This window comes from Phyllostomus hastatus, unplaced genomic scaffold (assembly GCF_019186645.2).
Source record: "Phyllostomus hastatus isolate PE091 unplaced genomic scaffold, TTU_PhHast_1.1 phas_scaffold_385, whole genome shotgun sequence".
Lineage (NCBI taxonomy): Eukaryota > Metazoa > Chordata > Mammalia > Chiroptera > Phyllostomidae > Phyllostomus > Phyllostomus hastatus.
In genome coordinates, this window is record NW_025334026.1 from 14298808 (window position 1) to 14311183 (window position 12376).

At 51.0% G+C, this 12376-nt stretch overlaps 1 protein-coding gene across 8 annotated transcripts in view; it reads right to left on the reverse strand.

Annotated features, from left to right (window-relative positions):
- The window catches only part of CUX1 (cut like homeobox 1), a 365888-nt gene that overhangs the window by 79741 nt on the left and 273771 nt on the right, over positions 1-12376 (reverse strand). For 5 of the 8 annotated variants that reach the window (XM_045819308.1, XM_045819301.1, XM_045819306.1 and 2 more), the window contains exon 11: positions 5858-6046. In XM_045819308.1, coding sequence (XP_045675264.1) covers positions 5858-6046 — 189 coding nt within the window. The remainder of the gene's footprint in view (positions 1-5857; positions 6047-12376) is intronic. The other 3 variants (XM_045819309.1, XM_045819302.1, XM_045819305.1) reach the window with 1 other exon arrangement.

Consider the following 12376-nt stretch of genomic DNA (forward strand, 5'->3'; position numbering starts at 1 on the left):
GCGCTTTTACGTGAAATAATGCCTATTAAGTGCTTAGTGTGGCGCTCGGCACATAGCAGAGCACTCTGTGAGGGCGGTTATTAGTGTTACTCTGGTTATTATTACTTTGTCCTTGGTGGGTGATCCTGAATATGACTGAACTGTTTCTGGAGAGACTCAGAGGTTCTGAATCCAGGGCCTGTTTGTGAAGCTCTCCACATCCCAATTTGTCATCTCCCAGTGGCCCCACTGTCCTGTGGCAGGTCCACGGAGAAGGAACACAGGTACTGGGAAAAATTCTGATTGTTAAATGCTGATGGCAGGAAAAGGCAGCCCCAGATTCTGTGCCACGAATGCAGAATTTGGAAACCAGATTATCCGCCTGGAAAGGTATTTATCTAAGAACACACGTGGGCTTGACACCGACATGTGAGACACAGCCAAATGTCGGAGACAGGCTGCTGGCCCAGCTCCGGCCCGAGTGTGACCTCCGTGCTCCTCATATGAAAAAGGGGTGGGTTTTCAAACAACGGCAGTAAGGAAATGTGGGGCAAGCAAACGCAGACTGCCAAATGCCCCTCAAACATGACTGCTTTATAATATAGGCCCCATGTATTCAATAATAGAGAGTATGCATGCAGTTCCAGGAACTTAGTAGCTGCTCATCAAATCTTTCTTGAATTGCTATAAGAGTTATCTATATTAAGTTCTTAAAATCCTGGCTAAGAGTCAAACGATAAGGACATTTAATTTAAAATGCAAAGTATCTTGGGGTGCAGCAAATTAGGCACTGCATTTATAAAAGATGTCTGTCTCGTCAAGTTGTAACATAGGGCTTTCTGTATCTAGGGATATCAAATGCAGGGACCTCTGGCACGGGAGACTAACGCAGAGACCCTTGGAAAGGCATCGTTCTCTAGGTATCGCAGTGAGGGTAGCAATACTTTTTTGCAATAAAGCAAACTCTGGGCCAGAGAGGTGACTGTGTTCCAGTGTGTACACAGCTCCACCTTTCTCCTCCAGGGGTCAGAACCAGGCTCTTGCCAGTGCTGTCTGAAGACTGACAGCTCAGGTGTCGGTGTGTGACACCTGATCCTCACTTGGGGCCCTGTGCTAAGGGGCCCCCATTGGGAGCAGAGCAAGTGTGACTGGGTTCCCTGGTCCAGGGGAGGGCACTGAGGCACAGCCCCTCGAGTTGGTACAGCCTTTGTGGGGTCCAGGACTGGGCAGTGTGCACCTGACCCGGGGGTCCCACTCCAGTTCCCAGTTTCTTGGTGAGAGGTAGCAGGTATGTAAATATTGAATCTACTGATGCTGCGCAAGGAGGAGAAGCCCAGAGATGGCTGGGTGGGAGCTGTGTGCACATGGATGCTGAGAACTCGAGACCAAGGCCAGAAGACTGCAGGGCCAGGTAGGGGGTTGGTGGGGAGAGTGGTGGTTAGGTTGGAGGGCTTGCTGCAGGCTGGAGAAGTGTGACTCTGGACAGAAGAGGCGCCCCTGTAGGCAACCCTGTCACAAGTCACCTCTCACTCCTACGAGCTGTGATCTAGGTGTGAGCCAGGCAAAGGGCAGATGGGAGCCAACTACTTCTCATGGAATGGTGTCACCACAAACCAGGGGGGTCCTGGTCCAATACAGGCCACCTGGACAAGGTAAGTCACGGTCAGCTGCGGGTGCTGCAAGCTGGGACTGAGCTAGTGAAACATCTGGGCCTGCTCTTCAAGCGGCCAGAGGCACCAGTGCTTCTCCAAGATGATGCATCGTAGATTCCCGCAAGTAATCTGCTCCCTGAATGAATCTCCAGTAACACCTGTTGGTTTACAGCGCTTTCACAGGAGCCCACCTGTGACCTGCAGCCTTCCCTCAATTCCAACACAGCCCTCGAGGTCTGCAGCGCCAGGCCCCCTGATTTTGTCAACTGCTTCCCAGGGGCCCCTCCCTGGGGCCTTGCCGCTGCTCCCTGAGTGTGGCCACCTTCGCCCTGGGAGGGAGGCTTGGCCCAGGGCTCCTCTGCTTCTGAGATGCTGATCTAGGACTCACTCATGCCACCCAGGGTGCCAACACCTTATGGTGTTGGGTGGGTGCTGGCCTCTCCTAATCTCAGTGACCTTCTCCACAAGGCAGCGGCCATCACCACGCCTGCTTGCCCTGCAAGTGTCAAATGAGATGTGGATGTTAGAGCTTTATACACTGAGATGTCAATAAGATGCTTGTTAAAACATTACCGAGGGCAGCCTCTGTGCGGAGTAAACACGCTGTTGGTGAGGAGACTTACATAACCAAAGAGGCAGCGCCCAGAATTAAAGGCACCGAGCGACTCTAGAGAAGCAGTGATCATCTGTCCCACCCTCCTGAGGGACACATCACGCTCTGCGGTGGGTCGAGAGGACCTGTTAGCCCCTCAGGAGGTGCGGTGAGGGGTGCAGAGGGTTGGGGAGCCACGCACAGTTTGGAGACAGTCCTGCACATAATTCCAATACACCTGCCAACAAATGTGATTTCTCCTTATGGGAGGTTGGCATCCTTTTAGCTAACTTTTCTTATAAGTATCATTTTAAATTGAAGCTTTTGGTAGTATTGCTTTCTGTGCTACAGTGAGCATAGTGCAGGTGACTGCTTAATTATACTGCCTCTGTTTTAAAGTGTCCCAACAGAAGACTATAGAATAGAGTTATCAGAAAAGCAGCCTTATAACGACAGTTGGGTTCTTCATTAATTACGAATATGGAATTATCGCCTACAAGCGGCACTGTGCTTGAGCACGTTTCGGGATGGGCAGGAAGGAACATCTCCCACTTCTGAGTCGGTTTCCACGTCTCTTCAAAGGTCAGAGGACACACTACTGTGTGTGGAGAGTGAGGGGTTCACGGTGAACTTGGCTCGATGAAGTGGAACACAGGGAGGGAAAGACTGGGAAACACCCAACTGTCAATTTATTCTCAAAAAATTATGAATCAGTTGTTTAAGGGAAGGGAAGAAATATCAATCACAAAGAGACAGAGAGTTTCGAGGTGCTAGAGAAGGCGACCAATGAGCCCCCAGGTCCACTCCCCTGCAGAGTGCCCCGCCACAGTGTGTTGGCGGGGGGACCCCTGCACGCTCCGCCCTCTCAATAATCTCAAGATTCTCGTGAGACCCACCTCCCACACCCCACGGGTGACTGTCATTAGCATTTGTCTCCGAGACTACTGCTAATGTTCCTGCAAAGCAGCCGCAGTTCCAAGATGGTGAGGGAGCGAGAAGCTGCAGCATCTGCAAACGGATCCTCATTTGAGCCCCGAGCAGAACGTCCCAGAGTCTCTGCTGCTGGCCGAAGTAGTCCAAGGAGGAGAGGGCTGGGGGCAAGGCGAGGAAGGGTGGGGGAGGGAGGAGCGGGAGGAGAGGGGAGGCCCTGGGAAGTGCAGGTACGGCTCGCTGCTACTTCTGTGAGGCCACCACTGCTGGGTCAGAGAGCTAGTTGCAAAAGCATCAGGCTGTCAATTTGACAGGTCTCATTCATAAAATATTTTCCTAATAATTGTATCGCTGCTTAGTTTGGACATGAGACTATAAATTATACACATTAGGGGGAAAAAAGCCCTGGGAAGGTATCTCATTCAATTAACCTTATTCCTTTGGGGAAGGCTAATGCCTCCTGTGTGTGGGTTCGATACTGGGGAGAGCTCCACTCCTGGCGACGAGGGGTTAAGATAATTAAAATCAGAGAAGTCTTGTTACTAGAGGATATGTTTTGATTATTAGATCAGATGAAGATAAGGGAGCAATAATTTTGGAAGAAGTATTGCTGAATTGTTTCATTAACTGCACAGTATTAAAGAATTCCCCCAAGATACGGATAAAGAACATTAATTTGTGAAAACTGCGTTTCATTTTTTGTGAAGGCAAACATTAAAACCTTAACTGATTTAGAAGAAATTGCTCTATAATAAAAAATGTAAGGTCTACAGCCTCCCTCTCACATAGTCAAATGCAGAATGCATTTGAGTCAAACCCTTTAATGGTAACAGAGGAGAGGAAGGCGAATTATCTAATAATAATGCCAATGCTGGGGTCAGAAACGGCTGTAACATGAGAAAATTAGATTTAATCTAGAAATAAAAAATGAGCCCTGGTGCTCTCCGGGTAGGCTGATGAGAGAAAAAGACACACTGAAGAAACAAACACCGTCGCTGATGACAAAGGTGACCAGGTCTCCACCAGCTCCCCACAGTCGCAGGACCATCTTACCCGAGGGCCCCGCACCTGGCAGTTTCCCGGGCAGCGGGGGAGACCCGCCCCAAGGGGGCAAAGGGGAAACCGGTGAGGGAGAGCCGCGGGCCCGCCAGTACCAGCAAGGGCAGGCCTGCGGGCACCTTGCTGAGGTCTGGGTCAGACACGTGGTCATATGTTAAGCAGAAAAATTTCAATGAAAAAAAAAATCAAAATGAACCTAACTACATTCTAGAATTGTTTTATATAAGAAAAAGGTGTCCCGACATTTTTATTACTAATCTCAATCCACCTTATTTAGTGTACAGTGACTACACTTGGCAGTCAGTCAGTCACTCACGCACGCACACACCCCACAGATGGACGCTGAGTCAGGGCAGGAGGCCCAAGTGGGCATGGCTCAGGCTGGGGAGGGAAGGCAGGGCATCACTCTGGCCTGCAAGCAGGGATCCTGAGCCTTTCCTGGTCCTGTATCTTTAAGGTCAAATAAGATGCTATGAGAAGGCCCTTCTGGCTGACATGCTAAGAGGGTCCCAGGACTATCTTCAAATTATACTAGTAACTTCAACAGACTGAAAATACATTAGATAATATATACATATATTTTAACATAATGAAAAAGGTTTCAGGTTCTGCGTTTGGGATATAAGGTTATGAGAAACCCCAGGAGGATCTAGCTTTTGGCTGGGCTGCTGTGGTTCCCTCTGGGAGGGAAGAGACCAACTGTGAGCTTTTGGGCTGCCTGTGGCACGGCTCAGGCCCGAGGGGCCAAAAGTGGTCTTGCAGCTCGAGAGCGTGGCCCACAGGGTCTGTAGCGCCTCTTGCTTTCATTTCATTAGGGCACAAGGAGAGCCTGAATTTCAGTGTGCTGGGTCTTCCCATGGGCAGCCTCCTCTAATGGCATGTTTATGCAGATGGCCTGCGGACTTGACAATCACGTTAGCCCAAGAAGCACACAGAATCTCCAGGTCCACTCCGTCAGCCCCAGCTCCCAGGTGGTGAAGCAGAGCCGTGGGTGGGCGGGCGGGCACTGAGATGGGGATTTCCACCAAGTGCTGAGTGCAAACAACGGTCGGTCAAGAGGGAGGCGCTGCCAGGCTGGAGCTGGCAGAGGGGGTTCAAAGTCTGTCTCCTTTCCTGGGCTCCAGGACTCTATTCTGCAGAGGTTCAATGCTGACATATGGACAATTCTAGATGTGGTGCCCTCTGAAAAAGAACTCTGACAGAGCTTATTCACCCGTGCTTCTGACTGAGGTGCCCAGGGGAGCCTCATGCCTGTTCCACTGTTCTCGCTGGAGGCAAAAACTGTTGTTGATGGCTGGCGATTAGGCTGAGAAATATCCAAGCAGTCATTTTTGTTTTTAAAGGAGATCAAATTTTAACCATTATCTTTACAGACCACAAAAATGAGAATACCTTGTGGAAGGGCCAAGGCAGGGCCAAGGAGGCAGCCTCTGAGATAAGGCCTCTGCCACGGTTACTACACCCATCAGGCATCCCAGATGCTGGAGGGCAGAAGCAACCCACTGAAGAGCTCAGGGCGTCAGTGGGGAGCCAGACCGCCGTGCAGAACCCGGGCTCCCTCCGGGGCCACATGTGGAGGAAGACCAAGGGTGTGCGTGTGTGCATCCCACCCTCCCTTGCCCACTGGCCCCCAGGGCGCCCTTACTTTGAGTGTGCTGTTCTTGGCACTCAGCTGCTGCTCGAGCTGGGAGATCTGGCTGGCTGAGTTCTCCCGCAGCTTGGTGAGGCTGGCCTGGAGTCTCTGCACGTCCTCCACCAGCTGGGCGATCTCCCGCTCTTTGGCGGCCAACTCAACTTCCAGGCTGGAGCGGGTCAGCACCTCTATGGCCTGCTCCTAGGAAGGAGAAAGGAAATGACAAAACTGCACCAGCTTCAGGCAGGTGCTCAGGGTTAGGTGTGTGGTCAACCGTTGCCAAAACCAGCAGATGGGAGGATGTGACGGTGAGCTCATGGTCAGACATTACTTCCTGCCTCTGCTTGGATGGGACCAGCTGACTGCCCTCCCCACACCACCGTTCCACCCGCAGTGAGCCGCCACCATGATCTGTCCATTCAACAAGCATTTATGAGTACCGGGCACGCAGCGGGGGACAAAAGGGTGGAAGTCCCTTTCTTCACAGGGCTTCTCATCAGTGGGATGGGTGGGTAGGTGAGATGCACTACTGCATTTATTAGCAGCATAAAGTGTGTTAGGTGGTGATAAGCGCCAGAGAAAAGCTGAAGCAAGAAGGGGTCATGGGGTCGGACTTGAGAGGCGACTAGGGTTTTTAATAAGATGGTCAGGAAAAGCCTCATGAGACGGTGATATCCGAGCAGAGATCTGAGGGAGGCGACAGAAAGGGCCCGGCTGGTGGCTGGGGGATGAGTGGACCGGGCAACGGGAAGGCTCTGGAAGGTTCCAAAGTGTTCCGGTCTTTTCCCACCAGATGGAATTTAATGTCCTTTCAGTTCATCACTAAACTACCTAGGTGCTATGTTGTCTGACAAATTGATTTTCAGAGTCAGCATTTAAAAAAGAGTTAAAAGATGTAGAAGATGCACATTTGGAGTCCCTCTGCTTAGAAATTCATATACTGACTGATATTTTTAAAAAACTTATCCCCTTCCCTAATTTGTTCATAGTGGAAAATAGGCAAAACAGGGAAAGGGTATTAAAAAAAAAGAAAAAGTTACATCTGTAATTCTACTTCCCAAAGATTAAAGTAGCATCTAAAAAGAAGATTTTATTTATTTACTTTTAGAGAGAGGGGAAGGGAGGCAGAAAGAGAGGGAGAGAAACATAAATGTGTGGTTGCCTCTCATGCACCCCCCACTGGGGACCTGGCCGCAACCCAGTCACGTGCCCTGACTGGGAATTGAACCAGTGATCTTTCAGTTTGTGGGACAACGCCCACCCCATCGCGCCACACATATCAGGGGTAAAGCTGTACTTTTCTTCAAGTTCTGAAAGTAGTAACGGCTCCTGAAAGAATTCTGAAAACTTTTCTGCGGGGCAGGTGCATGTTTGGGCGTGACTGATGGGACCGGGGAGATGGAACTGCACAGGGGTCTCTGACAACAGACCCTGGGGTGGCTCACACTGCAGCCGCAGTGCCACCAGCCTCGCAGTCACTCGATTCCTGTCTTGGTCGTGCCCGCACAGAGCATGGACAATGGGAGCTACAGCCCCAGGTGGCGGAGGCAGCCATGCCCCTCCATGTATGATGTTCCTGTCACAGGCTTCCTCACATTTGGGGCCGTCAGTCGCTTAGACAGATCATTTTTCACATCTCCCTCCTAGGGAACTAAGGCCTCTACGTGCAAAGAAGTGACTCCTTTCTGTTTCCTTGATTTGTGTAATATCATAAAAGGAGATTTTCATTCCTTCTGCCTTCTGGAAGATCTGCACATGACCCTGGGCTCCCCTGAGCACCTTCCTGCCAGCTTATTTAAAAGGCACACGCTGTCCAGACCAGTTTGGGTGAGAGCGTGCTCCAAGGACAGGTGCCAGCTCACCACCATTGCCGTTGCACAGACAAGGACAGAAACTGAGTGCTTAGAAATGCTTACAGCAATTCACATTGCCGTGACATTTTTACTGTCTTTTATAAAACCATTAGTATATGACAGATTGGAAGTTTAAAAATCACAAGACTGTCCTTTCCCATGGAGAGAATGAGAAGCACTGCCCTAGAGAACACTGGGTGGGTCAAGGTCAGGGGGCCCAAGACACATCCTCCAGCAGCGCCAGGGGGCTAGTGCCTGAGATAACAGTGAGAGAAGCAGGAGGAGGTGCCCCCTGAGGAGGAGGCACAGGTACAGCAGGAAAAGGCTGCTGGGTCTCTCGTCCAGAGGAAGAGGGGCTCGAATTCCACAGGTGGGCACAGCGGCTAGAAGGGGCAGGGAGCAGGGCACAAGGAGGCAGCGATGATGAGAGGCCAGCTCATGAAAGGAGAGGCATGTTGGGGACTGATGGTGAACGCTCAGAAGGGTGGCCAGAGGTGCCTGCACTTGAGCTGCAGAGACATGGAGACTCAGAGGCAGTGGTATTCAGGGAGGGTGGTCTTACGGTGGACATAGGAGGAGCCGTGTTATCTAATTTAACTTGTTGTTAAGTTTCCAACCTGAGAGATGCCAGCCACACTAATGGTTTCAAGTGCTCTTAGGGAAAGAGTCTGTAAAACAAGCCAAAAGGCGATCTGGGTTTTTTGTTTTGTTTTGCTTTTTAAAAAGATTTTATTTATTTATTTTTAGAGAGAAGGGAAGAGAAGGAGAAAGAGAGAGAGAAACATCAGTGTGTGGTTGCCTCTCGTGTGCCCCAAACTGGGGACTTGTCCTGCATCCCAGGCATGTGCCCTGACTAGAGATCGAACTGGCGACCCTTTGGTTTGCAGGCCCGCACTCAGTCCACTGAGCCACACCAGTCAGGGCCGATCTGGGTTTTTAAACAGGCAAGTGCAAGTTACTGTTATCAGGGACAAGTGGCTCAAATACCACAGGGCAGGGCAAAAGTGGTTTATGGTCGTATGTGAAATAGAGCTTAGTCTTGTATTATTATTTATTAACCATTGTAGTATTTGCCATGTGAAGAACTGTAAACCTACTTTAGCCCCATCCTGTATCTGCAAAAGCTGCAGCTTCCAGTGCTGTGGGCCCAGGATGAGAACCCAGGGGCAGGCAGTCCCAGAGGGCCACCTGCTCAACTGCTAAGGCCCGCTGTGGCCTGGCCACACGTTGACCAAGGGACCTTGGGCACATCAACTAACTCAGGAAACTGGACCACAGATTCTTCACTTATAATGTGGCAAAAATCATCTGTGTTCTGCATAAACTAAATGAGATAACACACCCCAAGGTAGTAAGGCCTTGGAAGTGAGATAGAAAAGATCACCCCACTCTAAGCCCAAATGTGGCTCACTCCCCTCTCACACACAAGGGCACCCTCGTCCCACCGTGAAGACACACGGGGAAACGGGGGGAGAAATGAGCAGGGGCCCCGGGAATGACCGACAGGCTGCAGGAGGAGGGAAGGCCTGTGCCTGGGGGGTGGCCTGGGGCTTCTGTCTGAGGGCACAGCCAGAGAGGAGGTTGTACGATGGGGCGAACAAGTGTGAGAGGAGGGGCGGCCTTCACGGAGGAGGGGAGGTCCCTGTCCGGAGGCTCGGATGCTGTTGAGATAATTACCTGAGAGGCGAAGCAGCCACAGATTTACAGAGGGCCAGGACCGTGAGCGCCCTCTTATTCACCCAGGCCTCCACTCAGCTGTACCTGAATCACCTGGGAGCTTTAGAACATGTGGGTCCCGGGCCCCACCCTGGAAACCATGGTTCAGAGGGTCAGGGCTCCCTGGTGATTTTGATGGCGTTCGGAGTCAGGGCCCTGGCTCAGACTATAGCCCCTAAAGAGGGGCTGGCTTCTTTTCGCATGTGAACAAGTGTGAAAGAGCCCCCCGGGGGCACCAGAACGAGGTCCGGAGTCTCCAGGCTCCAAGGCGTGTGAGGACGCCCTGCAGTCCTCGCGGGGGCTGGGGCTCTGTCGGCCCGGGAGCCGGGAGAGGAAACCTGGAAATGCTTTGTTGGGTCTAAAAACATTGTATTAAAAAAAAAAAAAGGAAGGGCTTGCGAAGATGACAGTGGTGGGGGTGTTTCCAAAGGGAAAGGTGAACGTAAAAGCAGAAGTTACTGAGTAGTCATCCATTAAGTTCTGTCCCTTTGAACCCATTTGCCGCCCCTCTCCCCCAACCTGCTCGTGTGAAACATCCCGATTGTGTAACTGTCTAGTGAGTCCTCCTACTGAGATTAGAACATCCAGGCTGACATAAGCCAGATAATCATCTCTTTTATCCTGCAGCCATTTTCACATTAAATATGAATGAGATGCAGGATCGAGACTCTGTGAGGAAAGCCTAATTGTGAAATGATGGTGTGCCCAGGACCCCAGCCTGTGAGACAGACACGTGAAGTCAAGGCTGACCTTAGTTTTATTTCCTCCAGCAGGGGAAGCATGCGGGAGTGGGAACCTCAGCTTTACTCCCCTCCCTCACAGCCACCTCTACTCCTGCCAACTCCTAGCGGCCGAAGTAGGCAGGATCTATGTGGTGTATGCACCTGACAGGCTCACCTGAGAGACAGACAGGTGTCTTTTTCTAATGCCACTGCTTGTTTCGGTTCAAGAAGGTGGCCTGGTGTGGTACGCCAGAGCCCGAACTAATGATACTTGTTTGTAATACCTGATGAGGGACCTGCACGTACCCTGTTTCATCTAATGCACATGGAGGCGGGATGACTGGATGTGGGGAGAAAAGTGGACTTTGAAGTAGGACAAACTTAGGACAAATGCCAGCCTGATCATTTTCTAGCTGTGTGACCTTTGGCAAATTCTTTAACTCCTCTGGGCCCCTCACTTCCCTTCCCTGTAAAATGGGGATACTAAACCCTGCCTCTAATGACCACGGTGTCATGAGGCAGAAATGAAGGAACCCTGTAAAGCCCCAGCCCAGCCCTCACGCACAGCAGGCACTCTCTGAGGGGCAGCTCGCCTTCCAAAACCTGCGATTCCCGTAAGACACCCAGCAGATCGGTTTTGGCCTTTGCCAGATCTATGGAGTCTACTGTTTTTCTTTCGAGTGCTGCCAGCCAAGCCCAACAGCCATTCTCCTGCTGGCCCAGTTTCCTGCGCTTGCTCCCTGGCTGGCTGGAGCCGACGGACTGTGGGAACGCACCCCCGAGGGCCGCTGGCAGGGCCCCTCCTGGAAGACGGAACCTGTGCCATGTAAACACTGCACTTAGCCGATGATGAAGTGTTTAAGCACCCCTAGGATCCACAACTTACTCTACCTGCAAAAACATTCATTTCTTTCTGAAATGTTTTGGTTGCCACAGTCCGGGATGGTGCCAGAAATCCTTTCAATTGAAGCATTTAGCTTAGGAGCCCTGTGTGGACATATGAGGATGGATGACTTTCTCCAGAGGACCAGGATCCACTACAAAGGCCAGGAGAAGCCGTACTCCCCCTCTGTCCTCCAGGGCCTCCTCCTGCCGAGACGCTGGGTCTAGTGCAGGTGCGCTGGGAGGGGGGACGCTGCACAGAGCCAAGGGGCCATTCCAGGTAAAAGGAAAACCAGCGAGCTTGAAATATGAGGGATGCAATGGTTCTTAAATTGGAAAACTTTGTTCCATATCCCAAGATACTTAAATCATGTTTTACTTAATGTTAACATAAAGAAAGAAAACATTGTTACAAAGGGGTAAAGAAAAAAAACATTGTTAAAAGGGGTTCCGGCACCAAAAATTTGCTTTAGATTCATTCCTGAGGAATAATTTAGATTCAATTCCCATTCTAAGGGGGCAGAGGGCCCTCTAGTCGAGTCCTGGCTTGGCCACGGGACTGAGCAGGTGCTCTGGAGCAAGGGGTTTGAACTCGTGGAACTCCTGCTTCTTCATCGTACAAGGGAGTAACAAGGCCCGCTGGACAGGTGAGGTGGAACGACGGCTGCCCAACCGACACGTGAACAGACAACAGCAGCGAGCAGCGAGCTTCCCCGGTCTGAAAGCGCACTCTCCGGGAAGGGCCTGGCTCCTTCCCCTTGCTCTCCCAGTGTCCACTATGGGCCCTGGCACACGGTAAGAGCTCTGTGACTCTTGTTACGTAACAAACACACAAGCACCTATGCGTGCAATTCACTCATCACCACTGGCTGTCAGAGCTGAAGGGACCTCAGGATCATTTACTCCTCATGCTACACGCAAGAAAGCCGAGGCTAGAAGTTTCGCTGCTCTGATGTGTAAAACAAGTGTAAAATGGAGCTTAGCTTCCAAACCAGGGTTCCTGAACCAGGGATGATGATGCCAACCACAATAAGAGTAATTGCTAAGGTTTCCTGAGGGCTTATTATGTGTTAGGTCTTACTCTAAGTGCTGTGCTCAGATTTCTGAAGCCCTTGTAAAAACCCATTTAATGGATGATGAAACTGAGACTTGGGGAGGTTAAGTGAATCACCCAAAGTCAGAGCTGACAACCGCAGAGGAGGGGTCTGAGTCCAGGGGTGTGGCTCCAATATCCAGGTCTTAACTATATGCTGCTCCATACATACAACTGCACAGCATGGAAGGAAAGAGTCTGGAATCCGATAGTTGTAAGCTGCCTCAGTGAAGCTGGGAAAGTTCCAACTAAGAGCAACTTTAAT